At 37.6% G+C, this 27,784-nt stretch overlaps 1 protein-coding gene and 1 pseudogene across 1 annotated transcript in view; one reads left to right on the plus strand and one right to left on the minus strand.

The window, feature by feature from the left end:
* The first annotated feature begins 93 nt into the window (after positions 1–93).
* LOC110591205 lies at positions 94–809 on the plus strand (annotated as a pseudogene).
* A 9,993-nt stretch (positions 810–10,802) lies between these two features.
* Positions 10,803–27,784, minus strand: part of KIF3A (kinesin family member 3A) — a 50,339-nt gene continuing 33,357 nt past the window's right edge. The window contains exons 9-19 of the mRNA XM_021701853.1: positions 24,847–24,945; positions 22,651–22,722; positions 20,561–20,569; positions 17,233–17,389; positions 16,657–16,837; positions 15,949–16,059; positions 15,472–15,597; positions 14,037–14,090; positions 13,605–13,673; positions 12,907–13,031; positions 10,803–10,968 (exon numbers count right to left, since the gene is read on the minus strand). Of these exons, the coding sequence (XP_021557528.1) occupies positions 10,920–10,968; positions 12,907–13,031; positions 13,605–13,673; positions 14,037–14,090; positions 15,472–15,597; positions 15,949–16,059; positions 16,657–16,837; positions 17,233–17,389; positions 20,561–20,569; positions 22,651–22,722; positions 24,847–24,945 (1,052 nt within the window). The 3' untranslated portion in view covers positions 10,803–10,919. The remainder of the gene's footprint in view (positions 10,969–12,906; positions 13,032–13,604; positions 13,674–14,036; positions 14,091–15,471; positions 15,598–15,948; positions 16,060–16,656; positions 16,838–17,232; positions 17,390–20,560; positions 20,570–22,650; positions 22,723–24,846; positions 24,946–27,784) is intronic.

Here is a 27,784-nt window from a genome sequence, read left to right on the forward strand (position 1 = left end):
TAAAAGAAGAAAAACGGTTCCCCTCTCAAGGAGGTCCCTTCCAGAGGGGGATGTAAGGCACAAAATGATTAAAGAATACAAGGCCCACGCAAGATGTACATGATAGGAGAGCGTGCAGAGTGGGTCCATGAGTACTACTAACCACCAACTAATCCTGAATAAAAAAAGGTGTTAACTGGATGCTTAGACAATCCTCCCCCTGGCCCACAGCTGTCACACTGAGTCGGGTAGGGGGCGCCGGGGGGGGGGGTTGGAACTCCAGCACACTACATGGCTCTGCCCTGAACAATATTTAAAGTCCTGATAATGTAAATTCCCTTGATGTTCAAGTCTTAGAACCAACCAACCAACAAAGCACGCACGACTTAGTTGTAATTAGAGAACAGACTGTGAGTGCTACCAACCTGACGATACAAAAGGTAGAGCTGCCTCTTCCGGGGACGGGGCCCGTAAGCGTCCAGAACGGTCCAGCGTTTGACAGGCCAGCCTCGGCTGTCCCGCAGTACAGCCTCTACCAAAACTAGGCTGTCCCGAACCCCTGGTAATTGAATCGTTTACCTTTATACCAAGAAGGTTGGGAAAGCACCAACATCCGCATGCGGTGTGGGCCCAGGCCAACTTTGAGGAGCTTGAGCGGTGAGACCTAAAGTCCCCATGAGATTGTCTGAAATGAAATAAGCACGTCAGCAGGGCCTATGGTGGTTCCATGGGTGTTGATCAAGTGTGCTTTACTTATCGAGGAGCAGAAAATCGTTGTCAAAGTGAGGAAGGCACAAGCACAGAGTCAGAAAGCTAAATTAAAACAATAAAGCGGGATGCCTGGGTGGCTCAGTCGGTTAAGCGGCTGCCTTCGGCCCAGGTCATGATCCCAGGGTCCTGGGATCAAGTCCCACATCGGGCTCCCTGCTCAGCAGGGAGTCTGCTTCTCCCTCTCTCCCCGTCTGCTTGTGCTCTCTCTGTCAAATAAATAAAATCTTTTAAAAATAAATAAATAAATAAAGCTTTTTTGGGTAATAAAAAAAAATCAAAAGGCTTAAAAAAAAAAAAGTACAGCTGAAAATGGTTGAGAGATAAAAGCAGAAGGGAAGAAAGGTAGGGCACTAATACCCCCAGCTCACTTGGGGAAGGGATTAGTTGACTAATACTGTCTAAGGATGATGGAATAAGAACGAGAGATTTAAGTATTCAAAACTACACAGGTAATACAAGGCCTACAAATAATTTACTATAAAAAAATTTGGAAGGGGTAGGATAAATGAGGTAAACCCTCACTTTTCAATAGGGAAATTAACACATACTATCCAACGCTGGAGAATCAAAAACTAGTTGGCAAGAGTGGTCATTAGATGATGCTGTAGCTGGGGATGGGAACATGGGAGCTAACTGTCCTACTCTGCTTTTATGCACGTTTTTAAGTTTTCATTTAAAAAGTGGGGGGAAAGGGCGCCTGGGTGGCTCAGATGGTTAAGCGTCTGCCTTCAGCTCAGGTCATGATCCCAGGGTCCTGGGATCGAGTCCCACACCGGGCTCCCGGCTCAGCGGGGAGCCTGCTTCTCCCTCTGACCCTCTCCCCTCTCATGCTGTTTCTCTCTCGCTTGCTCTCTAAAAAATAAATAAAATCTTTAAAAAAAATTAAAATTAAAAAAAATTAAAAAGTGGGGGGAAAAACCCATAGTGAGTGAATTGAGAAATCTTTTTTTTTTTTAAAAGATTTTTATTTATTTATTCATGAGAGACAGAGAGAGAGGCAGAGGGAGAAGCAGGCTCCCAAGGAGCAGGGAGCCCGATGTGGGACTCGATCCCAGGACCCTGGGATCATGACCTGAGCCGAAGGCAGACGCTTAACCATCTGAGCCACCCAGGCGCCCGTGAATTGAGAAATCTTTGTTTTGGAATTATGCTAGTAGCCACCATAAAAACTAGAAACAAAAAAGGGAAGGTGGTTTGTTGGGAATAGGACTTGGAATAAGGACCGGTGAAAGCAAGACAGAAGACTGTTGGCTTTCCATGTTAAGTCTGTGACCATGTGCATAAATGAGAAAATGTTTTTAAAAACTAAAGAACTAAAGTTAAAAAGACAGACAATAACAAATATTGGCAAAGATGTGGAAAAATTGGAACTCTCATATATCGCCAGTGTGATAGGGAAATGGTACAACCACTTCAGAAAACAGTGGGACAGTTTCTCAAAAGGTTAAACACAGTTACTATACGACCCAGCAATTTTAATCCTAGGTATCTACCCAAGAAAACTGAAACATGTCCACACAAAAATCTCTACACCAACGCTCATCACAGCATTATCCATAATAGCAAAAAAGTAGAAACAACCCAAATGTCAATCAACTGATCAAAGAATAAACAAACTACGGTATTCCTGTGCAACAAAATACTACTTGGCAGTAAAAAGAAAGGAAGTACTGATATACACTACAGTATGGATGAATCTTGCAAACACTAGGCTAAGTGAAAGAAGTCAGACACAGAAGACTATATACGGGGGCGCCTGGGTGGCTCAGTCATTACGCGTCTGCCTTCAGCTCAGGTCATGATCCCGGGGTCCTGGGATCGAGCCCCACATCGGGTTCCCTGCTCAGCAGGAAGCCTGCTTCTCCCTCTCCCACTCCCCCTGCTTGTGTTCCCTCTCTCGCTGTGTCTGTCAATTAAATAAACAAATATTTTTTTAAAAAGGCTATATATGGTATGATTCCATTTATATGAAATGTCCAGAAGAGGTAAATCAACAGAGGGCAAAAGTGGATCGACAGTAGCCAAGCTATGGGAAAAGCCCAGTTTCCATCGACTGATGAATGGATAAAGATGGTGTGTGTGTGTGTGTGTGTGTGTGTAATGGAATATTACTCAGCCATCAAAAAGAATGAAATCTTGCCATTTGCAATGATGTGGTTGGAGCTAGAGTGTATTATGCTAAGCAAAGTAAGTCAGTCAGAGAAAGAAAAATACCATACGATTTTACTCATATGTGGAATTTAGGAAACAAAACAGATGAACATAAGGGAAGGGAAAAAAAGAGGGAAGCAACTCATAAGAGACTCTTAACTACAGAGAACAAACTGAGGGTTGATGGAGGGGCTGGGAGTGGGGAGTGGACCAGATGGGTGATGGGCATTGAGGAGGGCACTCGTTGTGATGAGCACCGCGTGCTGTAAGTGATGAATCACTAAGCTGTACTCCTGGAACCATATTACACTATATGCTAACTGTAATTTAAATAAAAATTTGGAGGAAAAACAACACAGGTAAAAAGTAGAATACTGGTTGCCAGGGGCTGGGGGGCTGGAGCAATAGGGAGCGACTCCTAATGAACACAGGGCTTCTTTTAGGAGAGAGGAAAATGTTCTCATAGTAGACAGTGGTAACAGCTGTGTAACTCTGTGCATATACTAAAAACTACTGAATTGTATACTTGAGAAAGATGAATTTGATAGTATATGAATATACTTACAGTATGTATCTTAATAAAGCTGTTATTTTTTTCAATTAAAAGGGTAAACAAAAACAGTGGCAAGTTGTTGAAACTTGCCTTTTGAAGCCATGCTCTCTGCAAGAATATGGATCTAGTAACAGTGAATGAGCACTCGCGTTTCATCCTCGCTTACACGTATGTGACAAAAATTAATACTAGTACTAAAATTATACCAAAACATGTAACATCTTTTTAACCCTTTCAAAATAAGGGAACAAATCAAAAGCTTAAAGTCTCACCCTGACCACAGCCAGTTTCACCCTGCCCACATAAAATACCAGCATGCCAAGGGCAGCAAGTAACTAAGAGAGTCATGGAGCCTTCTAAGGCCGTGCTGAAAACTTTAGTTTCCTTTCTTCTTTGATTGAGACTCATTTGCATTCAATGGCTAATGTGAGCTGTAGTCTGCCACAGGATATGAGTTGTGGGTTTTATTTGTGTACGAGGCCAGGATGGTAAGAGGAAAGATTGTTGGGAAGAAAGATTTAGAAGGGGCCATCGGAAGGACAGGTGGGCTCCAGGCAGGCCTGTCATAAACTTAGTTTCGATGGTTAAGATGCAACTAACATTTCTATTTACTTCCGGATGGGTGGTTCTGGGCTCTGCATGGAAACACCCAATAATGAGCCCTTGAGTTTACCCTGAGAGCGAGAGCATATGAGCTGAGGACACACATAAAAAGAATAAGTGAAGAAACGGGGATTAAGTGAAAGGTGAGACAGTTGTCATTTAAACTCATTCACTTAGGAAAGTGAGCAGCAGCCAACGCTTCAGGGGGAAGGGGACAGACGTGCCTCTGCCTGACCCGAGCGACACACGACAGAGTCTCAACCGCTCCCTCCCGGCCATCAGCCATCTACACCCTTTTGCCGATGAATGTATTGTTATCTCCGGCATTAGTAGCTAAGAAAACACTTACTGAATAAATGAACGAAAGAAAACATGTTTCACTCAAATCTATGGTTGAATGTCTTTTATTGAAGCATGGGGGGAGGGGCTCCTGTTGCTACTGGCTGGTCCACGCCAGTGACCCGCCCCCACATGTCATCTCGGTGGGCCTGTCGGGGTGCCCAAGTCACCTGAGAGTGGGCCACTGCAGCGCAGAGGGCAGCACGCACCACTCTCCCGCAGCGCAGCGCACCCCGGCCTAACAGCGCGCAGGCGGGGCCCCTCAGCTCCTACCGGCTTCCACGGAGAGCAAGGCACGCACGTGCTCTGCTCCTGGAGCTGATTCCTTGGTTCAATTCCTCAGCTCCAGCTGGAGTTCCAGGGCGCTGGGCTCCTGTGGCTCAGGACCGAGCGAGCCTCCGGGGCCCAGGTGTGCACGCCACCTGTTGTCCCAGCCCCCGGCTAGCTAGCCCTTCACCACCTTTCCACAGGTGCTTTCTCTGAAACACAAACGACGTGAGGGACCCACTTAAAATCCCTCTGTGGCTTCCCACTCCCTACTGGCCTATCGCTTTCCTTTTCAGGCTCATCGGTGCAGATGGCCTTCTGCCCTACGTCCAGCATCCTACCCGTGCCCCCGGCAGCCAGATCCGTATTACTCCTGCTGCCGGGGACGCTTTACCCGACTTGTTGTGACATCTTCAAAAGCACTTTCCCTGGGAAGAAGCCTCTTCTGACCTTGTGGTCAGGTAGGTATGTGCTAGATACCATCTCAGCTGCTCGGGAAGAACACCAGGACTGGCCGCTCACCATTTCCACTCCTGAATGACAGCCCTCGACATGCTGAGCTGCCATTCTCATTTCCAGGGTCACCTCTCCCTCCTGGGGGAGGCTGGAGCATCGCAAAGACCTTCCACACAGTACCGCGTGGGCACACAGTAAATACAGAAGACACCAGTGACGGAGTGGCACAGTTCGTGATGGAGTAGAAATCAAGGCCAACATAATATTTCTGTAATGACTCTGGTACTTTTAGGTTGGGTTAGGCAATATCCTCTCACTAAGATTAGCATCAACTCCGAGAAATATTTTATGCAATTGTAAAGTCCCAGTTAAATTCCTCTGTACCACTGGAGAAATAAAGCCTTTGATTAAAAACTAAAATTTCCCCAGCCCTCTGAAAAGGGGTGGGGGAGGGGAGCAGGTGTGGAAGAACGTGTGATCTGTCATATTCTTTAGTCAGAGCCATAAACGTGTTTGGGTAAGACAAAAAGTGATGTTCTGATAACGTTGATAAAAGTAACTTGAAGATTGGGTCACAGGAAGCCCAAGATAAATGCTGAGAGGAAACAGGTTCTTTTTGAAGTAGCCTCTTCATAATCATTTTCCCACACATTTGTTCAACTTCCGAAGGAGGACTGAAGACCTAATTTGTTTTGCAAATGAAACAGCCTAAGAATGAGACATTCAGCTACTGTTGTAACAAATGTGTTTAGAGGCTCCTCCAACTCACTTGAAGTTTAGGCTGTGGCTTCAGGACTGCTCTGGCAAGCCCTGGCTAACTGTGGTCCCCTAGGCTGGTCCTTGGCTATGTTTTTTGCTTTGTTTTGTTTTTGTACTTGGCTTTTTAAAAGAGATTTCTGGAGGGTCTTCCTTAGGACAGACAATGTCCTCAGCAGCATCCTGACAACATGGGCGGGCGGTAGCAGGTGCATCTTAGTGGTATGGCTTTGGTGAAAGCGTCGCAGCTCCAAAACTCAACTGGGGAAGATGGGCAGAGGATGCAAAGGCAGCACTATTCATTCTCTTGCTTAGACCATGGCAGGTCTTTCATCTTGTTTTAGTGTTCCACACACTGTAGGAGTGTGACCTAAGTTAGCAGTTGGGAAAAGGAAGAGAGCGAGCCCAGCAAGGGCCAGAGGAGTCTCCTTTGCACAAAGCACGTTTAAGTCCTCTGAGACTTGCTGACGAATCAAAACTTCTCATTGCCTGCCGTGACTTACGTAAGGCCACCCAGTGCAAAGCCTGCTAATTAATAAACGTCTGTTACAAGAACACATGATTAACAAGAATTCAAGCAATGTTTTGTCTTGCAGATTAAGCTCATTAAAAATTTTTTAAAGAGATCATGGTACCTTAGCACTAAGAAATGTCTTTTACCTTTTAGTCAGATACATTTTACATATGCACCTCTTGAAGATTCTGTTCTCAAATACCAAGTGAAAAAGGATAACAAAATTTGGATAAAAGTATTTTTGGTAAAAACAAGTTTGTTTGTTTGTTTTTAAGAGAGAAAGAGTGCAGGGTGGGGGGCGGGGCAGAGGAGAAGGAAAGAGAATTTTAAGCAGGCTTCACGCCCAGCACAGAGCCCAACAGGGCTCAATCTCACGACCTTGAGATTATGACCTGAGCCAAAATCAAGAGTGGGACACTTAATTGAATGAGCTACCCAGGAGCCCCCCCCCCAAATGTTATCAATTAGAAGCGCATTTTACCTTTTTATTTTTTAAAGATTTTATTTGTTTGAGAGACAGAGCCCTAGAGAGAGACAGAGAGAGAGAGAGCAAGCATGAGTGGAGGGCAGAGGGAGAGGGAGAAGCAGATTCCCCACTGATCCAGGACCCCAGGATCACGACCTGAGCTGAAGGCAGACGCTTAACCAACTGACCCACCCAGGTGCCCAGAATTTTATTTTATTTTATTTTATTTCATTTTTTTTTTTTTAAGATTTTATTTATTTTTCAACAGAGAGAGAGAGACAGCGAGAGAGGGAACACAAGCAGGGGGACTGGGAGAGGGAGAAGCAGGCTTCCTGCCGAGCAGGGAGCCCGATGGGGGGCTCAATCCCAGCACCCTGGGATCATGACCTGAGCCAAAGGCAGACGCTTAACGACTGAGCCACCCAGGCGCCCCAGAAGCACATTTTAAAACCTTTCTCCCAGGTTTATGTTTCATGATGATTTCTGTTTCAAGACTCACAACATGAAATATTTTGGGTGTAAAATGACACTGGGCTCTCTCAACTATACAAAATTGAGATGCCAAGCACAAAGACCATACCTACTAATATCAGGATGGACGTAAACACAAGACAGTTCGGGAAAGAAGCAGACCACCACTACAGGTATTAGGTAAAGATTTTTATTTCTAACTTAACCATGCTGCATGTATACATACAATATCAATATATACAACTTGAACAAATACAATTTATACATAAAATACAATGAAGGTGTGGCTTTTGAAATTAATGCAACAAACTCATTATAAGATTTGCAATTTTGGCCAGTATACAGTATTGTAGTAATCCTACTGAAGTTATTAATGATTTAAATTAATCAAACTACAGTATAAGTTCAAAGGCACTAGGAAGATCTATGTTTTCTTCTAGCATTTTAAGAACAAAGAATCACTAAAAAGGAAAACAAATGTATACATTAAGAAATTGGGCAGACACTAGCGTGCTTAAATGTAAACTCTACCCATTCCTTAATTCAGAGCCCTGTAGGAAAGAGGGACTTCCCTTAATATAAGAGTTAAGGGGAAAGATATTTTTAAAAGACTGAAAACAACAACCCAAAATCCATAATCATAACTTTTAAAAAAACATGTTACAGATGAAGTAGTACTGACCCCCTCCCCCAAAGTAACCTTAAATTTCTTGCTGCAAAAAAGGTCCCCTTCCCCCAGAAAAAAAGAGGACATACCTTGTCAAATGGACTCTACTTGCCAGATAAACACAAAGATGCAAGCCACCCCCCTATACCTTGGTTAAGCTTATATTTTACAAGAATCTAAACAAAAATGGGGGGGTACTACTATATTTTAATATCTTAATTATTAGTATATATAATTGAGATTTTAAAACAGGGTTTATTAAAGAACATACATTCTACCAAAGTATCTTTTAATAAATAAACACTTTTTTAAATTAAAGAGAAAATACTCGACAACCTATTTATATGTGACACTCATTTTAAGATTTTTTTTTTTTTTTTTAATTTGACATAGAGAGACACAGCAAGAGAGGGAACACAAGCAGGCGGAGTGGGAGAGAGAGAAGCAGGCTTCCTGCTGAGCAGGGAGCCCGATGTGGGGCTCGATCCCAGGACCCTGGGATCATGACCTGAGCCAAAGGCAGACGCTTAACAACTGAGCCACCCAGGCGCCCCTGTGACACTCATTTTAAATTTGCCTATTTATTTCAAATAATGAGGTTTCTTCATCTATATCCTTTCACGAAATTAACACTGAAGTTACAAAATATTTCATTTTATGGACAAAGACACAGTACACGTGAAGAAACCACAGAATTGCTATGATTAAAGCTAAATGAATAACTCTAAAGTCAGTATCCATGTTTTCATATGGATATTCAAGCCTGGCTTGAATATCTTATTTTGCTATTTCATAAAATGAATATCTAATGTACATCTGGTATAATCAGTTCTAATGTAAATGCTTTAAAAAAAATAATAACTACTAAAGTGGCCTGTTTTGTAAATTCCTCAATGTTTTGACTTTTTACAGATTTCTTTTTGTTACTGCAGCGAAAGTGGAATAGAAAAATAAATCTAACATACTGGCTTAAATGTCCTATGTTTTAAATAAGCTTAATGCTAAAGTTATTCCTTTCCCACAGCAAAGGGAATACAGTCAACGATATTTTAAGAGTGCTGCCTGGTGACAGATGGGGAGCTACACTTGTGGTGAGCACAGCGTAACAGAGCAGGTGAATCATGTTGTCCACCTGAAACTTATGGAACACGCACGGTGTCAACTCAAAAATAAAATAAAATAAATAAAAAATAAAGTTATTCCTTTCCTATTAACTGGATGGCTAAAGGCTAGAGATAAGGACTTTTAAAAAGAAGTCTGCATCTGTTTTTTTCTACTGGTAAAATGAAGACATTTCTAGAGCAAATACTAACAGTTAAATGTGCATCTACAATTGCCAAGATATTCTGTGCACACCAAGCTTTTACAAGACACAAATTTACCTCTAGTCTTCACAGTACCTAAACAATGCCCCACAGAAGTCATAAACTTCTAACTATCTTACACATTACAAAGAAAATGCTGCCAGTTAAATGCAATTCTTATTAACTAGAAAATATTCACTATACACAGGACATTTAGTACACCACCTTTGGAATGTACTTTAAATTTAGGGACACATTTTTACCACCACCTCACAAGTCCGCCACCTTCGCTCACCCCCACTCCATATACAGCTTTGTAACTACAAACCAATATTTAACCAAACTTATTAAAATACTGTTCACTTAGTAAATACTTATTTATGAAGTCTCAAACTTGCAACCAATGGACTTCAGGGCTGATTACATAATTTTAAAATCATAAAAGATAAAATATTAAGTGGTTCAGGAGTAGCTTGACTTACAAAAAATTTAAAATCTTGTAAGCAGCCAACATAAGAACAATTCTACTACAACTTATTTACTATAAAATAAAATGTCTTATTTTTAGAGGAATATGGTCTAACTGGGAGTTGTCAATAAAAGAAATTAAGGGAAAAATATTTTCTTTTTATAAAATATTAATAAAAGCAAAACAAAGTGTTTTAAAGCCAAAGAATTAAAAGACACATATTTTCTGCTTTGGTTGCATTTTGTGGAGAATGGAGACCTTTCTCAGTTGGGAGATACAGAGCAATTTCCATCACAATTAGAACTCAGACACAGGAAAGCAAGCATCCATTAGTCACACTTCAAAGTGAATTTTAGAAAATATACACATATGGGCAAAGATCAGTGATCAATACTAGCTTCTTAATTTTCTGCAACTGTGACTCCTTTCTATCTACATACAAATTCAATGCTTCAAGAGAACACAAAACCAGAACAAAAATAGTGCATTTGACTTGAAGTGGCAAAAAAGGTCGAGAGGTCCAGAAGAAACATATTTCCAACTTTTGTATTTTAAACATGTATACTTCTAAAGACTGTTGAATTATAAATTTTTCTAAAGATCAGTAACATGAGTTATCTTATACTTAAAACACAATGTTAGTATAAAAATTAGAACATTTTTAAACAGGCCACGCGGGTGTTAGGATCGAATGTCGTCTTCGATATGTAGCCCACACATTCATATATGACAGCACAACACAGGACAATGAGATCTGCTACTTTCTGTGTGCAAAACAGGACTTACGTTTTTCTTCTATTTTGACTATCTAGTTACCTAATCATTACAGCAGTTGAATAAATCACTAGCAGATTTACGTATACATTTAAACTGCGACTCTCTATAATATGAGCTGCTCCCCCAACTTCCCTTCACAGTATAAACTGGAGCGTAATATGACAATTTGAAGAACTACCAGTTGTACAATTTTAATATGACATTAATATTTATATTGACTAAGACTTATTAGGCAATTCATTAGTTCCAGTCTTACTCCACAACTTACAGCTTCCATTATTTGAAATTACAGAATAGTCTTCAGTGTTTTAAGTAAAGATTTTGTCCAGGCATGAGAATATCACTAATTTTTATTGTGACTTTAAGTCTGTAACATTTACTGAAGTAAAGAGTCAAGTACAGTTTCAGGCTTTGCAGAACGCTTTCTGTTTGGAGGAGAGAAAAAGAAAACATGAATGCTTTCCTAGAAGACTGAATGCAAACACTTTACATTAGGAAGCAGGTAATACAGGGTGGCCATAAGGTCTAGAAACAGGCCAACGTTTGACAGGTCTATGTTAAGAGATCAATTAAAGCCCACCTTTTTAGGCCAGGGGAAGCTGCCTCAAGTAGGAGCGAGAGCACGGCACTCCACGCCCCCAACCAGAATGTAAGGGGTTGAGTGGATGAAAACTTCTAAAGCTGGACTAAATAGGCTAGGCCACGTGGGCTGCATGCTTGTCAGACCTGAACCCCTTGATTATCTGTTCTGGGGCATGCTGAAGGTACAGGTTCACTCAGTGAAAAAAGGAGACACAAATCATCTGAAGCAACACCTTACAGACAATGGACCAATGGAAATGCTACACGAACGTACTGTGTTCACTGGAATTTTGCTTGGCACATTGACCTATGCATTTCTAATAAGGATATCCCATTGAACATTATCAGGTAAAGTAACGCAGTATCAATAAACCTTATGTTATGTATATTTACCTATGTTTATGGCCATCTATTATTTTCATAATACAGAAGGCTAATTTTGGTACACAGAGAATGTAGGCTCAAATGAACTTTTTTTATGTTAAACCACAAAATAAATATTTTTAAGTGAGTATTCTGAAAACTGTAACCACATACCTTATCAAATTGTTTGTTTTAGGTCCTTATGGTTAAAAAAAAAAAAAGTGACAAAAACTGTGAGATGTCGTGTAAATAATCTGGATTTTGGCTCCTCCTTTGAAACGAGAAGATCCAGCAGCAATGGGCCCTTTATTCCCCAAACTAACTAGGAACAGGGGTAGTAGCCACTTACTCCAGACAGACCACTCTCCACTTTGCCCCAGTCCCAGCCACTGTTTATTTTTCTCCTACACTGAGGCCAACTGCCTTACCGCTTATCATCACCCTTCACTATAATTTTTCTTATCAACTGCAGAGTTAAGAGGAAAATATCTCTATTAAAAAATGGAAAAACAAAAGATCTAATGGGATTTGTGTTTCTTTGACTTCTTCATTCACTAAATATTATGCACATGGCTTCTGTTGACATACAAAAAGTTTTTAACAACTGGAATCTAAATGCTAAAAAAGGTAAAAACTCGTATACTTTTAAAATGCTACTGATTCCTCCTGCGTTCAACTATACCAAATTTATAAATGTTAGGCTATATCTATGATATTATGTAACACAAAAATATTAAAACCATACAACTTTATCTTACATGTAACTCAGAAGTCTCTATACTCAAAGTAGGGAGAAAAATAAGCTTATTATTTCCTATCATTTCAGGAGCCCCAAGTATTACAATCGGTTTAAATAAGCAGAGTAGTACTTGATGTAGGGAAGGGAGAGAAGAAATAAGCTCCATCCTGATTTCCCTGGGCTTGTTATGATACATATAGACTACTCAACAGTCAAAACCAGTACTCAAAGGAGAGGGAAAGATGGTCAGACAAGTTTTCTTTAACTGGTGACTGAGAAAGTCAAGGTTGTTGGGGCAAAGTTTATGATAGAAAAGCAAGGCAGCAAATACAAGACCTTGGGAGTCGACCAGGCAAATGAATCAGCATCTCACTAGAAGAATTACTATTAAGAATTAAGGGATTAAGATAACAGATGACTTCTAATACATTTGGATAGAACAAAGTAAATTAAAAATAAACTCTGTTACTGAGGAGGGCTAAAGAGGTTGGAAGACTTAATTCTTTAGTTCTCACTTACTCAAATCATAACTACATAAGGGCTAATATTTACTTAAATACATCTAAAATGCATCTTTTTAATACAGCTAAAATACTTATTACAACTAAATTTCCTCTAAATGTGTCTAATTAGAATATCCTGCTGCCTTTATTTCCTAGTACTGAAAGGCAGTCCTTACCTTCGCCCTGTCTTAGGCCTTGCTTTCCCCTTCGAAGTCCGTGGCCTCTCTAATTTCATCAAGGACTGCCGGAGGCTCTCCTCAGTGTAGGCAAGATACACGTGGGAAAGGTCCACTTCAAAGGGCTAAGTAAAGGGAACAAACACAAGACACTCTTATAGGAAGGATTTAAACCAGATATTGAGGGAAGATGTAAAAAACTGAATAAACTCCTAGAAAAAACCTGCAGAACACAAAACCAAAGAAATGTCTAAGGATATCTTCTTCTAATGCCATTTGTCTCAGATATATTCACCAAGGGATGGTAAATAAGAAGCCCCAACACACTATAAATTCCTTTACAGGAAAGGGGGACTGCTGCTGTTTTCCCTGCAACTGCTGCTCTTGCTGACCCAAGTCTAGGTCTAGTTCGCGAAGTACAGACCCATTCTGGTCTCTATCCCCCCATAGCCTGGAGAGGGGGCAAAGAGTGCTCTGAAGAAGCCGCCATGCCCCTCGTGTCGTACAAAGCATAAGCCTGCCCTCATGACTGAGAACAGAAAGGTCCTCTATCACCCCTCCTGGGGCTTCTCTTCCCAAGAGATCTGCCTATTTTTCAGCAGAGCTGATTAATTTATATCATATTGATAACAGAATTTAGTAACCCAATTCCTAATAAAGGAACTGTAGTTACAAAAAAAAAAAAAAAACACTCTTACATCTTTCTCTTTTTTATCAGGAGCTGGAGTCTGCTTCCTCATGTTATTTCCTGTGTAGGCAACACATTTCTCAAAAAAGGAAAAAACGGGGAGGGAGGAAAAATGTCTTAATTAGCAATTAGTACTATAAATAAGGCAAATTACTATGAGATATACTGATGTTACACTCATAAAACATGCTCAAAATTTGAATGCTGAAAAAAAAAAAGGGATTTACAGATCATACAGTCCTATGAAGCCCCAAACTACACCATTTCCCCTGAAAAGTCTGTGTGCTATGATATAGTTAATTAGGAAAACATCTTATCCACCCTAGTGGATTCTCATCTGATTCATTCTCTGGACCATCTTTCTCCCCTCACAGCCAGCACAGATCCAGTCTATAGGAAACACTCCATAAGTATTTCATGGAAGGATGCAGATAATACTCACTAGCTGCCATTCTCCTATGTCTTCATTCCAATGGACATAGTTTTCAATCATTTCCTTTTAAGAATCAAAGATGGTCTACTTTTAATATTTAATAACATTTGAAATACTGGAAAATATTCACAAAACTAAAATCTTATTAAGTAAAAAAAAGATGCCTCAAAACATTATATACTGCATTATAACTTTTTTATATATTTAAAAATACAGACTTTGAAAGAATACATGTAAATGCAAGTAAACTATATTCTTCCATAAAAAGAAAGGAAAGAACATGAAAAACATGGGATTCAGGATGATGGTTACCTTGAGTTGGAAGAGGCAAAGGGATGGAAGAGGGAAGAGGAAAACCATTTGGTTAGAAGTAGGTTACTGTTGTGGTATTAGCTTTTGTTATTGATGACAAGTTCACTACAAAATAACCAAAACAAACAAACAAACAAAACTAACCCCAACTAAATAAAGGCAGGTCATCCAAAGACCAATAAGAAGAATGTACCATGAACCAATAATTAATTCTGTGCACCTGAGGTCCAAAGGAAAAAAATATTAAGGCCTATTTTCAGAAAAAAATCTTTATATACTCACATTTTTTGAAAAATCAGTATGTTAAGGTTTACTAAAATGTACTAGAAAAATAGAAATTTTGAGTAAAGAAAAAGAAAGGCTGAGATTTTAAAGTTATACTAGAATTAAGAATCAGCATCCACCTGGAGATGGATAGCAGGGATGATTGCAACATGCTGTGAATGTACTCAATGTCACTGAACTGTATTCTTTTTTTTTTTCCCTTTCAAAATTTATTTATTTTGGAGAGAGAGAAAAGAGAAAGGAGGGAAGGGCAGAGGGAGAAAGAGAATATCAAGCAGACTCCCCTCTAAGCACAGAGCTGGACGCAGGGCTCAAACTCACGACTCTGAGATCATGCCTGAGCTGAAATCAAGAGTCGGAGGCTTAACTGAGCCACCCAGGCACCCCTGAACTGTATTCTTAAAAATAGTTTAAAAAGGTAAATTTCATGTTATGTTTATTTTATCATATACACCACACTACGCCATACATACACACACACACACACACACACAGTTGGTATCCATAAGCAGGGAGAAAAATTAGCAAAGGAGTTCTGTTTATTCTATTTATAGGATTAATTATATTGAATGTATAACTAGGACCTATACCTTGATTCTGAATGCAATTATATAAATCTAGGTTCCGCCAAAGGGCTGAGAAATTCTTAGATACTTACATACTCACAGAATTATGTATTAAGAAAAGTTAACAGCTGAAGTGAAATGTGATGGCATTAGTTCAAGAAAATTTTACTGTCAATAACTGAAATGCAGATATTTACCATCAATTAAATTATAATTTACATTCCTTATTTCTTCACCCCAGCCAGTGATATAATATCTAGAACAGAGAACTTCCCTCTTACCTGATAATCTTGAGGTATGAAGTTATCAATGATAAGCATCTGAAGCCGGAGCTCCCGGCTAAGCTGTCGAATATTCTCCAGTAGGCCTTCAATTTCCCTCTGGTGCTCCTGTTGGAGATCAGCCATCTACCAAAAAATCAATAAAAATATTAAGGGCAAACAAGATTTTAAATATAAAACAATTTCAACTGATAAAGGCACTGGCCTAAGAAATCCTATAAGAGCTTACTCAATTCCTTCAACAAACAATGGACAGAATGACACTATCCATCACTATTTCCATGTTATTAAGGTTGGAAATATACAATACAGCTTAATAGCTAAAATTTGAAATTGCACACAAAGGAGAAAATGTTATTTCTTTAAAATTGTAAGCATACATTAAGATCTCTTTAGGATTCTTAATCATACTTACTCAAAGAATTTTTTTTTTTTTAATTCAGAGCTACCTTTGGAGGTAATTTCTAGGAGACCAACCTCTGATTTGGCAGCCATCAGCATAGTCCAAACTTTCTTCAATTTCTTGGTTTTTCCTTGTGCTTCCTCTTGCAAGCTGGTATATTTTTCTTCAATATCCAAGCGTTCTTGCTACAACAAAAATTGATAAACTTTGGAATAATTTTCTTCATTAAATCAAAAATTTAATTTTTTAACAAATGATAAAAATGTTTAGCAACTATTATCTTTCAAAGCAATTCACAGATCTGCTTTAAAATTTCATTAAGATTATAGATATAAGATAAACACCACACGATTTCACTTATATGTGCAATCTAAAAGACGAAACAAATGAACAAGCAGACAAACAAAAAGCAGAAACAGACCCATCACTACAGAAAACAAACTGATGGTTGGGCCTGGGAGGAGACAGGAAAATGGGTGAAGTGGAGTGGAGGTACAGGCCTTTGGTTACGGAATAAGTCATGGGGATGAAAGGTACAGCATAGGGAACATAGTCAATCGTACTGTAATAAGATTATACGGTGACAGAGGACAGCTACACTTGTGGTGAGCACAGAATAACATATAGAGAAGTTTAATCACTCTATGTTGTACATCTGAAACTAGTGTAACACTGTGTGTCCACTACACTTAATTAATTAAAGATGATAGATATAAAGCTTTTCACTAGAGGACTTAAATACTTAAGGCAAAGTGTCAACCAAAACCAGAAAGTCACATTACCTCTTTTTCTTCAAGTTCTCTGCGAAGTTGCTCTGCTCTTTTCCTCCGTTCTTCCAGTTCCATATTAGATTCTTCAAGAAGTTTCTCTTGTTCCTCAGCTTTTGCCAACAAATCAACACCACCCACAATTACCTTCTTCTCCAGTGCAGATAATTTCTCTAGCAAAGACTGATGTTCTTGTCTGTTGATTAAAAATGAGAATATCCAACAATTATCTACTATTCTACCAATATCATTTCCCAAAACTTTACAGGTATCTGGAGGCAAAATTTTAAAATTGGGATATAATTATGTAACACCTCTATCAAATTATATCACAGGGCAGTATAAATTAACTTATGATTTAATCTATAACATCCAAGTTCACTGATAATTTTTCCTCCTACATAGAGATGAAATAATAAAAACAGATGTAATTTTTGGATATAGAACACATACAACAAAACCCTCTATCAAAAAGCTATTTGAGAGACAAAAATCAAGCCTTTAACTACTATTCAATTTTCTTTCTTATATATCCTATGAAAAATACCAGAAATTTAAATCACGAATCCATCTCAATTAAGTAATACTCACTGGGCCTTAAGAAGATCTTTCTCCCGTTTCTCTAATTCAGCTCTAGCCTTGTTTCTTTCTTCTTCTTCCATATCAAGCTTTGTTTCAAGCGCTTTTCTCTCCTCATCAATTTTTGCTTGCATTTCAACCATCTTATCTGGGGATACTTTCTTTTTGCCTATATGAGTCATTTAATTCCAACAATCACTTTGGAGCCAATTTTTCAGATTTGTGTAAATTATCTTCAATTATAAAAGATACATTCCTCAATAATACAAAATACAACATTTTAAGGAAATCAAATAAATATTTTATTTCTATTTATTATGTTCCTAGAATAACTTTTTAACTAATTGCTAAACAAAATGTTGTGTAATTGTGCGATGATAACTAAGAACAAAAGTATGTGAAAGAGAAGCAAAACAGGTAAGTAGGAAAAAAAAAAGAGAAAGGTTAATAAAGGAAAGCCAAATAAATTTAAAAAACCAAAGGACCTATGGGTCCCCAAATAAGATATCTGTTCAAAAAAGCAGTATAATTATTTAGTTACTTTTTTCTGATAACTAGGTACAAAATCAAGTGGCCTCCCAAAATACCTCTCCAAAACTTACTAAAATAAATGAATAAACAGAAGTCACATATAGACATAAGTTGCACAGATAAAAGTGTCAGGCAAACAGCAAGTTTCTAATATGTATCTTCAGAGTTTTTCTAAAATTTATGTCTAATAATTTGGAAGTATTTCATCTCATACCTAGTATACCTTAAAGGATGAAGTTTTATCCTAATCATATAATGGTTATATTATAATTAACCAGGCATTTTACATAAAGTTGCTGAGCTACCATGATCTATCATCATATCTTAAATGAGCAACTAAAATAGCTCGTTACTATGTCAAACTCAGGATCCTAAACCTAAGCCATTTTAAATATGCCAAGTATCAAATATAAGTAGAAATACTACCAAATAATAAAGCTGGAAATACAGCTTCCAACTGATTATTTTGACTATAGTGCCCAGTAGAGTGTTTCATATACACACAACAGATGTTCAATAAAAGCTTATTAAATGAATTTGAAAATCATAAAATTAAAATGAGAAATCAAAAAGAGAAAATAAAAACTACGTTATTAAACTGGTTATGAAACTGAATCAAATAGAATTCATTTCTGGTAATACCATTTCTTTGAAACACACTTTCCTTTAGAAAAACAATCAAACTTTTCGTAGAACTGGTGTGAGGCTCTCCTGAAAGCTTTCTGTCATTCTTAACTTCCTTCCCAAAGGACCACAGAAGAATGTAAACCAGAGGAGTTTATAAACTGTTAATGCCTCCACCCAAAAGCTAGCCCCTCCTGCTAACAAGGAAAGAGAACTGAAAAATAATGATGATGCAGATATATATCTGAATATATACTTTCAGGAACTATGAGATGAAGAATTATTCATAGACTTCAAATCTTTAGGATACAATTATATTTAAAAAAAAAAAAACAAAATACCCAAGGGTTTAAAATACATTACCCTTCCCTTCTATAGAAATAAAAGTCCAAAGTGAACTTCAGCCACAAAACAAGTCAGTTAAATAAAAGAGTAAATAAGAGCACTGATCCAAATTCATGCTTTGGTGTGGTGTGATTCATTGCATTCCAAAAGTCAGGATGTAGACCTGAATATGTTGGCTTCTTTGGCACAGTCACCCATATTGAATGTTCTGATTTATGCTGTTAAAAAAATAATTTTAAAAAGTAATCTAATTCCTGTTCAGAGTGAACTCCTAGAAAGGATTCTACTCAGTAGTACTATTTCTGAGAAATTTGAGGGGGGAAAGTGTAGATTCAAGTATAAAGTTAAGTGCATGCAGAGGGTGCCTGGCTGCTGTAGCTGGTAGAGCATCCAACTCTTGATCTTGGGGTTGTGAGTTTGAACCCCACGTTGGGTATAGGGACTATGTAAAAATAAAATCTTTAAAAATAAATAAAGTGCATGCATTAAAAAATTATAACTTACTTTCTACCTCAGAATTACAAATATCTAAAGAAAAAACAGCAAGTATGTTAAGATAAAAAAACCTCTGAAGACATGGATACTAACAGTATAGTGGAAATGATCTGATAAACATATGCACATTAATTTTTAAGCATGTAGGGTTCTAATTGTTTGGTTAACTGTAAGTTAAAAACTTACAGTTTCCAACCCCATTAAGAGGCAGTAAATTAAAAAGATATTACATGTAGAAATACAAAAGCACAACCTGTTGATGAATTACTACTAGGCCTGAATTGCATTAGTTACTAAAAACCATTCAGGTAGTATTTTCCAACTTATGCTTTAGCAGCAAAAATCTTACTGTGCTCTTACAACATTCTCATAGAGATGACCATGCATTTATAGCTAGGTTCAGTTTCAAAAGTTTGATATTTAAGTAACATAATTTTTAGCCAATATTATTCAGATAAATCACTGTATTTCTCTCCAAATAATATATTAGGCTAAGTGTGAATATATTCCAACTTTCCTAACCAGGCACTTAAAATCATGACATCACTAAAAATCACTTTTAGATTGTTTTTTTTTTAAGATTTTCTAAAAATCTTAACCAAACCAACCAAAAATCCTTCTTCTAATACTGCATGATACAATTCAACACAAAATTTCAGGTAAACAAATCTTAAAAAAAAATGGTGATGTCATACAGTATTTAATTAAGCCAAACAGGAGTAGTAATACTTTTAGTTGCTCTTTGCCATGTGTTCCAACCAAAACTGCCAAAATGAACTTCGGCAAGATAAAGTGAAAGGGAAGAATTTTGGGAAGACTTAACTGAATTAATTTTATTTTCATTACATGAGCACCTATGGACATAAGTAACCAGGCATTTGACTCCTTGCTTTAAAAAAAAAAAAAAAAAAAGCTTGAAAGTGAAAATCATTTAAATTTGTATTACCAAAATTTGCTTTAACGGGTCTTTAAAAACTTAGGAAAAAAGATCATGTCATCTGGTTCTGGTGTTATATTTGTCTATTTTGTCAATTAGGTCTAGAGAATCCAGTATGGTTGTCACTGTCAATCTAATACTTCTGAATTGTTCTTCTAAAAACATAGTTTGGAAACAAGAATGTTCCTAATATCTTCCTGAACAAAAACTGAAATGAATTTTTTTTTTTAAGAGAAAAAGTTAAAAAAAAAAAAAAGAGCTTATGTTGAAAGATTTTTTGAAATACAAAAGACAGATACTTACCTTGAAAAAAACTATTAAATTTAAAAAATGTAATGTAGTTAAATAACAAAGTTCTTTATAGTTTAAATAATTGTACCATGTGGGGTGCAAATCAATCACACCAACCTGCTTGATCTTTCAGTAAGAGTAGTAAGCAAATCGTAGACAGGAAGCATATGCACAGAGATGAAGAGGAAAAAAAGAAAAACATTATTTCCTTTGTAAAACAAAGAAAAATGTTTAACAGCATTTATTTATAGTATAAATATAGAAATAAATCATCAAAACTGAAAAAGAGCAGCTTTATGTAAAAAGAAAAACATATTCAACACAATCAGAGATGTAATTAAAGCAAATAACATTTAGACTAAGATTACAATTCAAATCAATCTCAAGAGCTTACAATGACTCCCAGACTTCTGCAAATATAACAGTTCAGCCCCAAGAGGTTATACTAATATTAGGTACACATGGAATTGGGAAACTGCTAAGATCTGGGAAGTAACGTAAAAGGACAAAACAGAAAATTATGTCAATTTGAAAAATCAGTAAGTTAAAAGTAGCAAAATTTGCACTGTCAATTTCCAAAATTTCCCAATTCAATGTTCTAATATAAAGATCCCATACAGGTGTGCCTCCCCTTTAAGAAAATCCAACACAAAAACCTCAATCAACTAAAGAGATAAATTGGATTATAGTAATCTGCAGTGATAATTTGATTAACAAAAGGATTTAATAAAGAAATGTTAAGGACAGCAAGTTCTCCCAACAGATTTGATTTTCTAATGTGATTTATAAGCAATTTTTTCAGAAAAAAAATTAATTGCATAAAGTGAAGTACACCTGTATACTAACGAACTTGCATTCAATCCATTAGTAGATGGTTAAGGGTAATTATAATCCCATTGAGGTAAATGATCAACTGATGACTCAAGCAAAGAACACCTTAAAAAAAAGCCATTCATATTTTTAAAAGGGAAGGTACGTACAAGTTACACACAGCAACCACATGCTGGGAAAACCATTTTTCCACTTCACCAATATGCCCACATCACAACAGAAGAACTTAATGTTATGTGCTAGGTACACAAACAGTAACCAAAACTCCATGAATTGAACCAAGTACAACTCATTTCATAACATACTTTCATATAACTACTCTTCAAAGATTAAGGTAAATTTTAAAACCGAAACTTAAATTATAATGCTACTCAGGTATTTTCTCATATCTGACCATAATAATACCTCTATATGGTTTCTAAAGCAATTTCTTGTATTTCATAAATTGTCCTATAAAATTAATTGTTTTGGTAAAATGTACGAATTGTCAAGACAGAAAATGATTCCTAATATTCTTGGAATTCTTCCTCTAGAAAGCTAAATGCGTAAGAATAACCAAATGTGTTTGTTACTAGTTTTAGAAAAGTTAAGTACACAGATAATGCTTTAAAAGGCAGTAAGCTGCAATCTAGTAGAAAAAAAATCAATTCCCTTTTCTTCTAAAAATATAAATAAAATTAGTAATACTTTTCAACTGATTTAAGGTTTAAGAAAAAGCCTTTATGACTGAAATACGTCTAGACAGATCCTGCATTAACTTCTTGTGGATCTGAATTCTCTAATCATAGCTTAGAAAGTTTCTTAAAATCAAGCAGGTAGTTGAGAAACAGAGGAAAGTGGCCATTTGAAATAAAAGACTATCCAATGTATCTTTACGTGCTTCAAACTTTAGGAGCTTTCAATCTTAAGCTACCCCTAAGAGTAGGACACCGAAGCATAAAATCTTTATAACTTAAGACATGTTATAATGGGCATTGGTGTGTTGCCAAATGTAATTGGTACTTTTAGAAATTCAGGCTTCATTACTGCACGTCCCTTATACTGACTAGGATTGGAAGTTTATCCTGAAACATAAAAAGGAACCATAAGAATTATTCTTTCAGACAGCTTACTAGCTCTCTTTACATTATCTCAATTGCAAAAGCACGAATCTCTCTTCCATTGTCTCACACATAAGCGTTAAGCACACGTTTTAACAGTTACAGTTAACTGGAAGCAATGAGGAAGGGGGAAATCATCACATGCTTTGTTCTGCTAAGAAGTCCAACATGTACTCTTTAAGTAATGACGGGGAGCAGCGCAGCATTTCTGAAATGAAGCCCATGGGTGATGGGAAAGCCAAAGCTCCGTGAGAGAATGTAAGAGCTAGCACTCACTGGGCAAGGACTTATCCAGAGGCTTCTCTATGACAGAGCATGTAGAGTCTGAGCTACTGCCGCTGCTACTGCCTGGAAGACAAGGAAGTGAGCCCGACGGGAGCCAAAGGAAGAGGAGACAAGAAAATGAACACATACACACAGGAAAATTCAGTTCCACAGAGAGAATTTTAAAGAAAAATCACGCTTTGCATTAAAGAACCAAAATGTACTTTCCCTTAATACCAGTCTTTGTAGACTACCCAATGTTCTCTCGTTACAAAGCCAAACGGGGCAGTTAGAAACTGCATTCCTGGGGCGCCTGGGTGGCTCAGTTGGTTAAGCGACTGCCTTCGGCTCAGGTCATGATCTCAGGGTCCTGGGATCGAGCCCCGCATCGGGCTCCCTGCTCGGCAGGAAGCCTGCTTCTCCCTCTCCCACTCCCCCTGCTTGTGTTCCCTCTCTCACTGTCTCTCTCTCTGTCAAATAAATAAATAAAATCTTTAAAAAAAAGAAACTGGGTTCCTTTAAGCGTCTACGGTGGGCAAACCCCACTGCCCACTTACAACGCAGTAACTCAAGAGGCTTGGAATGACAGGAATAAAAAACAAGGCATTTGGTGACGTTTAAGTCTATTTAAACTATTTACCTGGTAAGCTACAGGAAGTGAGTTTTAAATTTAAAGTTATGCACAATTAAAACTATAGGAATGATGAGTTACCCTTCATCACAGATAGCTTGGCTTGTCTCCAATTTTACTCTCCACCAAAACATCAAGCAACTGGATATAATTACATATGTTTCAGGTTTCATGGCAAAACTGTGAAAGGCTCACTAAAAATTTTAAAATTTCTAAGCCTGGAAGGAAGGTAACCTACTAATAAATATTTTAACGTATTAAGCAATAGCTTTTTTTTCTATTTTAAATTTTATTTTTAACAAATCTATGATCTGCTTTAGCTATGAACAGTCTATGAAAAAATAGGTATGAACAGAAAACCATTTATCTAAATAAGGGGTCAGCAAGCATTTTCTGTTAAGGGACAGATAGTAAGTGCTTTAGGCTTTGTGGGCCATACAGCCTCATCGGAAAGCAGCTGTACACCATCTACAAACAAATGAGCATGGATGTTTAATAAAATTTTCTTTATAAAAACAGGTGGTGGGCCAGTAGACTATAGTTCTACTCTAAATCATGCTCTTCCTCTAAATCATGCTCTTCCTGTCTTTTGAAGTTACAGAACCTTTGGTTTTAAAATTTGGGACTCCTGGGTTTATTTTCAGCAAGATCATTTTAATAAGACAAGCAAAATATGCACCAGCTTGAAAACAATGATCCACACATTAATGATCCACGTTAATGGAAGAGAGTTCTGAAACAAATAAACATTAAGAGCAAAAACGTTTGAAAAGTGGGCCATTATAATATGTCTCTCTCTTTTGCCTGTTATCTATATCTTTATCACAATAAATACAAACTTACTTCACACTTGGCAACAAACGCCCCATAAAAGGGTAAGAATGAAAGTACATTTTATAAAGCAAAGTATTAAATTAAAAAAACTGAACCCTCATACAAATTCATCATTTAAAAATTCAGTGACTTCTATGGGGCGCCTGGGTGGCTCAGTTGGTTAAGCGACTGCCTTCGGCTCAGGTCATGATCCTGGAGTCCCTGGATCGAGTCCCGCATCGGGCTCCCTGCTCGGCGGGGAGTCTGCTTCTCCCTCTGACCCTCCTCCCTCTCATGCTCTCTGTATCTCATTCTCTCTGTCTCAAATAAATAAATAACAAAAAAAAAAATCTTAAAAAAAAAAAATAAATAAAAATTCAGTGACTTCTAAAGCCTAACCATGCTTGAGAAAAACGCCACATTATCCTGACTTCCTAAAAAAATTTTAGGTTCCCAACACAAATCCAAGTCCTCACATAAAATTAAGACCCTGAATGAAATCTTTACATGGTATAACCACTGTCACAGATTTTTACAATTCTAAACTGTAAAAGAACATATGGCATTATGATTCAACTGTAAGTAGGAGATCAGCATAGGAGACAAAAATAAGGCAAAGTTAATCATGTATATGGCATATTTCCTCTGTGTGAATTGCTACCATAACTAAAAATGGCAAAAGAAAAGGCATGCACTCAGATGAATGTTAAACCATATTTAGGTAGCAATCCCAGTTAATTTCTAGAACACTAAAAAGAACTTACCCCTTCTTTTTTTCCTTTTCTCTCCATCTTCTCCAACCTCGCCCTCTTCATCCTCCTCCTCCTCCGATCCACTGATATCGGAGCCTGATATCTCTTCCCCTTGAACAAAATTTTACAAAACAATTTATATTCTATGCCAGGTTATGGCCTGCCATTAAGTTTGTTGCCCTAAACAAAACATATTTTAATATTCCTAAACAGTATATCACATGCTAACCTCAGGAAAAGATATAATGTACACAGAGGCTTTATTTTAAAGTTCCTAAAGAGAAGTTAAATTCTGATCTACTTAAAGGGCGCCTGGGTGGCTCAGTCAGTTAAGCATCTGCCTTCAGCTCAGGTCATGATCCCAAGGTCCTGGGATGGAGCCCCACATCCAGCTGAGGAGAAAATGCAGAGCCTTGCTGCACCTACCTGCTCATACTCCCCTCCTGCTTGTGCTCCCCACTTCTTGTGCTCCCTCTCTTGCTCTCTCAAATAAGTAAAATCTTTCAAAAATAAATTCTGATCTACTTACAATTTCAAATCATTAGTTTAAATAAAGTTCTATGTATACATAAAAATTTCAAGTTAAAGTCATTATTTCAATTTTTTAAAAAAGTAATCACTTTGGGGGAGCATTTTCTCCTCAGTTTTCTGTATAAAATTTTATTTTTTAAATATTTTTTAAGTAATCTCTACACCCAACATCGGGCTCAAACTCACAACCCTGAGATCAAGAGTCCCATGCTCCATCAACTAGGCCAGCCAGGCACCCCTCTGTTGAAGATTTTTAAAAATTCATTCAACCTGCATATTTTTAAAAAACCATAAAACTCATCTAACACAGTGATCCCACTTTCAGGACTATATCAAAAGAAAAGAAGAAGGGCTTATTTGTACAAAGAGTATAATAACTTAAAAACAGGGACGCCTGGGCGCCTGGGTGGCTCAGATGGTTAAGCGTCTGCCTTCGGCTCAGGTCATGATCTCAGGGTCCTGGGATCGAGTCCCGCATCGGGCTCCCTGCTCCTTGGGAGCCTGCTTCTCCCTCTGCCTTTCTCTCTCACTCTGTCTCTCATGAATTAAAAAAAAAAAAAAAAAAACAGGGACGCCTGGGTGGCTCAGTCGGTTGAACGTCTGCCTTCGGCTCAGGTCATGATCCCAGGGTCCTGGGATCGAGCCCCACATCGGACTCCCTGCTCAGCGGGGAGCTTGCTTCTCCCTCTGCCTGCCACTCCCCCTGCTTGTGCTCTCACACTTTCTCTCTCTCTGGCAAATAAATAAAATCTTTAAAAAATAAATAAATAACTTAAAAACAAAAATCAAAGGGTATAATTAAACTAATAATGCAAATCAGTACTATATTACCTTCAAAATAGTTATTTAAAAATAACACTGTCCGTGTATGAAATGTGTAAAAAAACAGGTATTTGGGGAGAAAAATAAATATACAATAATCACAAATGATAATATCTAAACCAGTAAATAATGGATAGGAAGAAATAAGCATATTGGAAGAATTCATTAAAAATATTTTCTTTAGGCCTAGTAACAATGACACGCTGGTAGTAATGAATGCACCTAATGCCCAAGTCTTAGTTTCTAAATACCATTCTCCACTAAAAAGGAGCTAGGGAGAAATAGATGGTTTTATGCCAGGGTAGGGAACGTATAAAATGAGCCTAAGGGACGCCTGGGTGGCTCAGTTGGTTGAGCGTCTGCCTTCGGCTCAGGTTATGATCCCAAGGTCCTGGGATCAAGTTCCACATCTGGCTTCTTGCTCAGCAGGGAGCCTGCTTCTCCCTCTGCCTGCCTCTCCCCCTGCTTGTACACTTTCTCTCTCTGACAAATAAAATCTTTAAAAAAAAAAAAAAGAAGAAGAAGAAGAAGAAGAAAAGAAACATCTGTGGTGCTGGAAATAAAGAAGCACTCAAAACCAAAAATCAAAAAACTGATGGAAGTATGCTGAAAGGATATAGCAACTACCCCTGAATTCAGGAGCTCCTATGGCAAAAGCTCAATCTGAGCAATAAAACAAATAATGATATTATTGTATTATATAATGCACAGACTAAAATAAATATCCACGAGTCAATACTGACATAAACAAATAATTGAATAAACAAATGGGGGAGGAGGGACTACTCCCCCTTACAACAGAATTCCAAACATTAAACATTAGAAGGATGCTGAGAAGACAAAGTCACCAAGGAGCAAATGCCACAGAATTATTGTTGCTGGCAAGAACCCCTGACGGATGCTCAAATTAGTGGGAAAAAATATAAGAAACAGGACCTTTTAGTAGTTTCAAAGTATCTCACCACAAGACACACCTTAAGTTCAAAGGAAAATACAAAATTATAGAATTTAGAGTGGAGAAACCTTGCAGAATACTTATGAGAGAACTAGAGACGACCCAAATTGAGGAACATTCTACAAATATGTAACTTTTACTGTGTCAAGACCATGAAAGACAGAGAAAAGTGAGGAACTGGAGACTAGAGGAGACAACTAAATACAGTATGTGATGCTAGACTGCATCCTGGACTAGGGAAAAGGGCACTGGAGGGCAAACTCAACATCTGAATAAGATCGATAGATGAGTTAATAAGTCTGTATCAATGTAAAACTCCTGATTCCAATAACTGTAAGATGTTCAATGTAAGATGTTCTAGTCATATAAGATGTTAACATAAGGGGAAGCTGGGTGATCAGTATATAGGAACTCACTATACTTCCAAGTTTTCTAGAAGTCTATAAAAATTTTCAAAAATTACTCTTTTAATGTTTTTGCCTGATTTTTATTGTTTATATGATCAACTGTATTTACCATATCATAACACTCAACTGTAACTGGATTATAAAAACAAATGTCATTAAGCATCAGTGAAATGAAATGTCTTAAAAATAAAGTCAGCATTACCCCATGATGGATCAATTCCACTTCTGGGTATAT

Source organism: Neomonachus schauinslandi, chromosome 7, assembly GCF_002201575.2.
Source record: "Neomonachus schauinslandi chromosome 7, ASM220157v2, whole genome shotgun sequence".
NCBI classification, from domain to species: domain Eukaryota; kingdom Metazoa; phylum Chordata; class Mammalia; order Carnivora; family Phocidae; genus Neomonachus; species Neomonachus schauinslandi.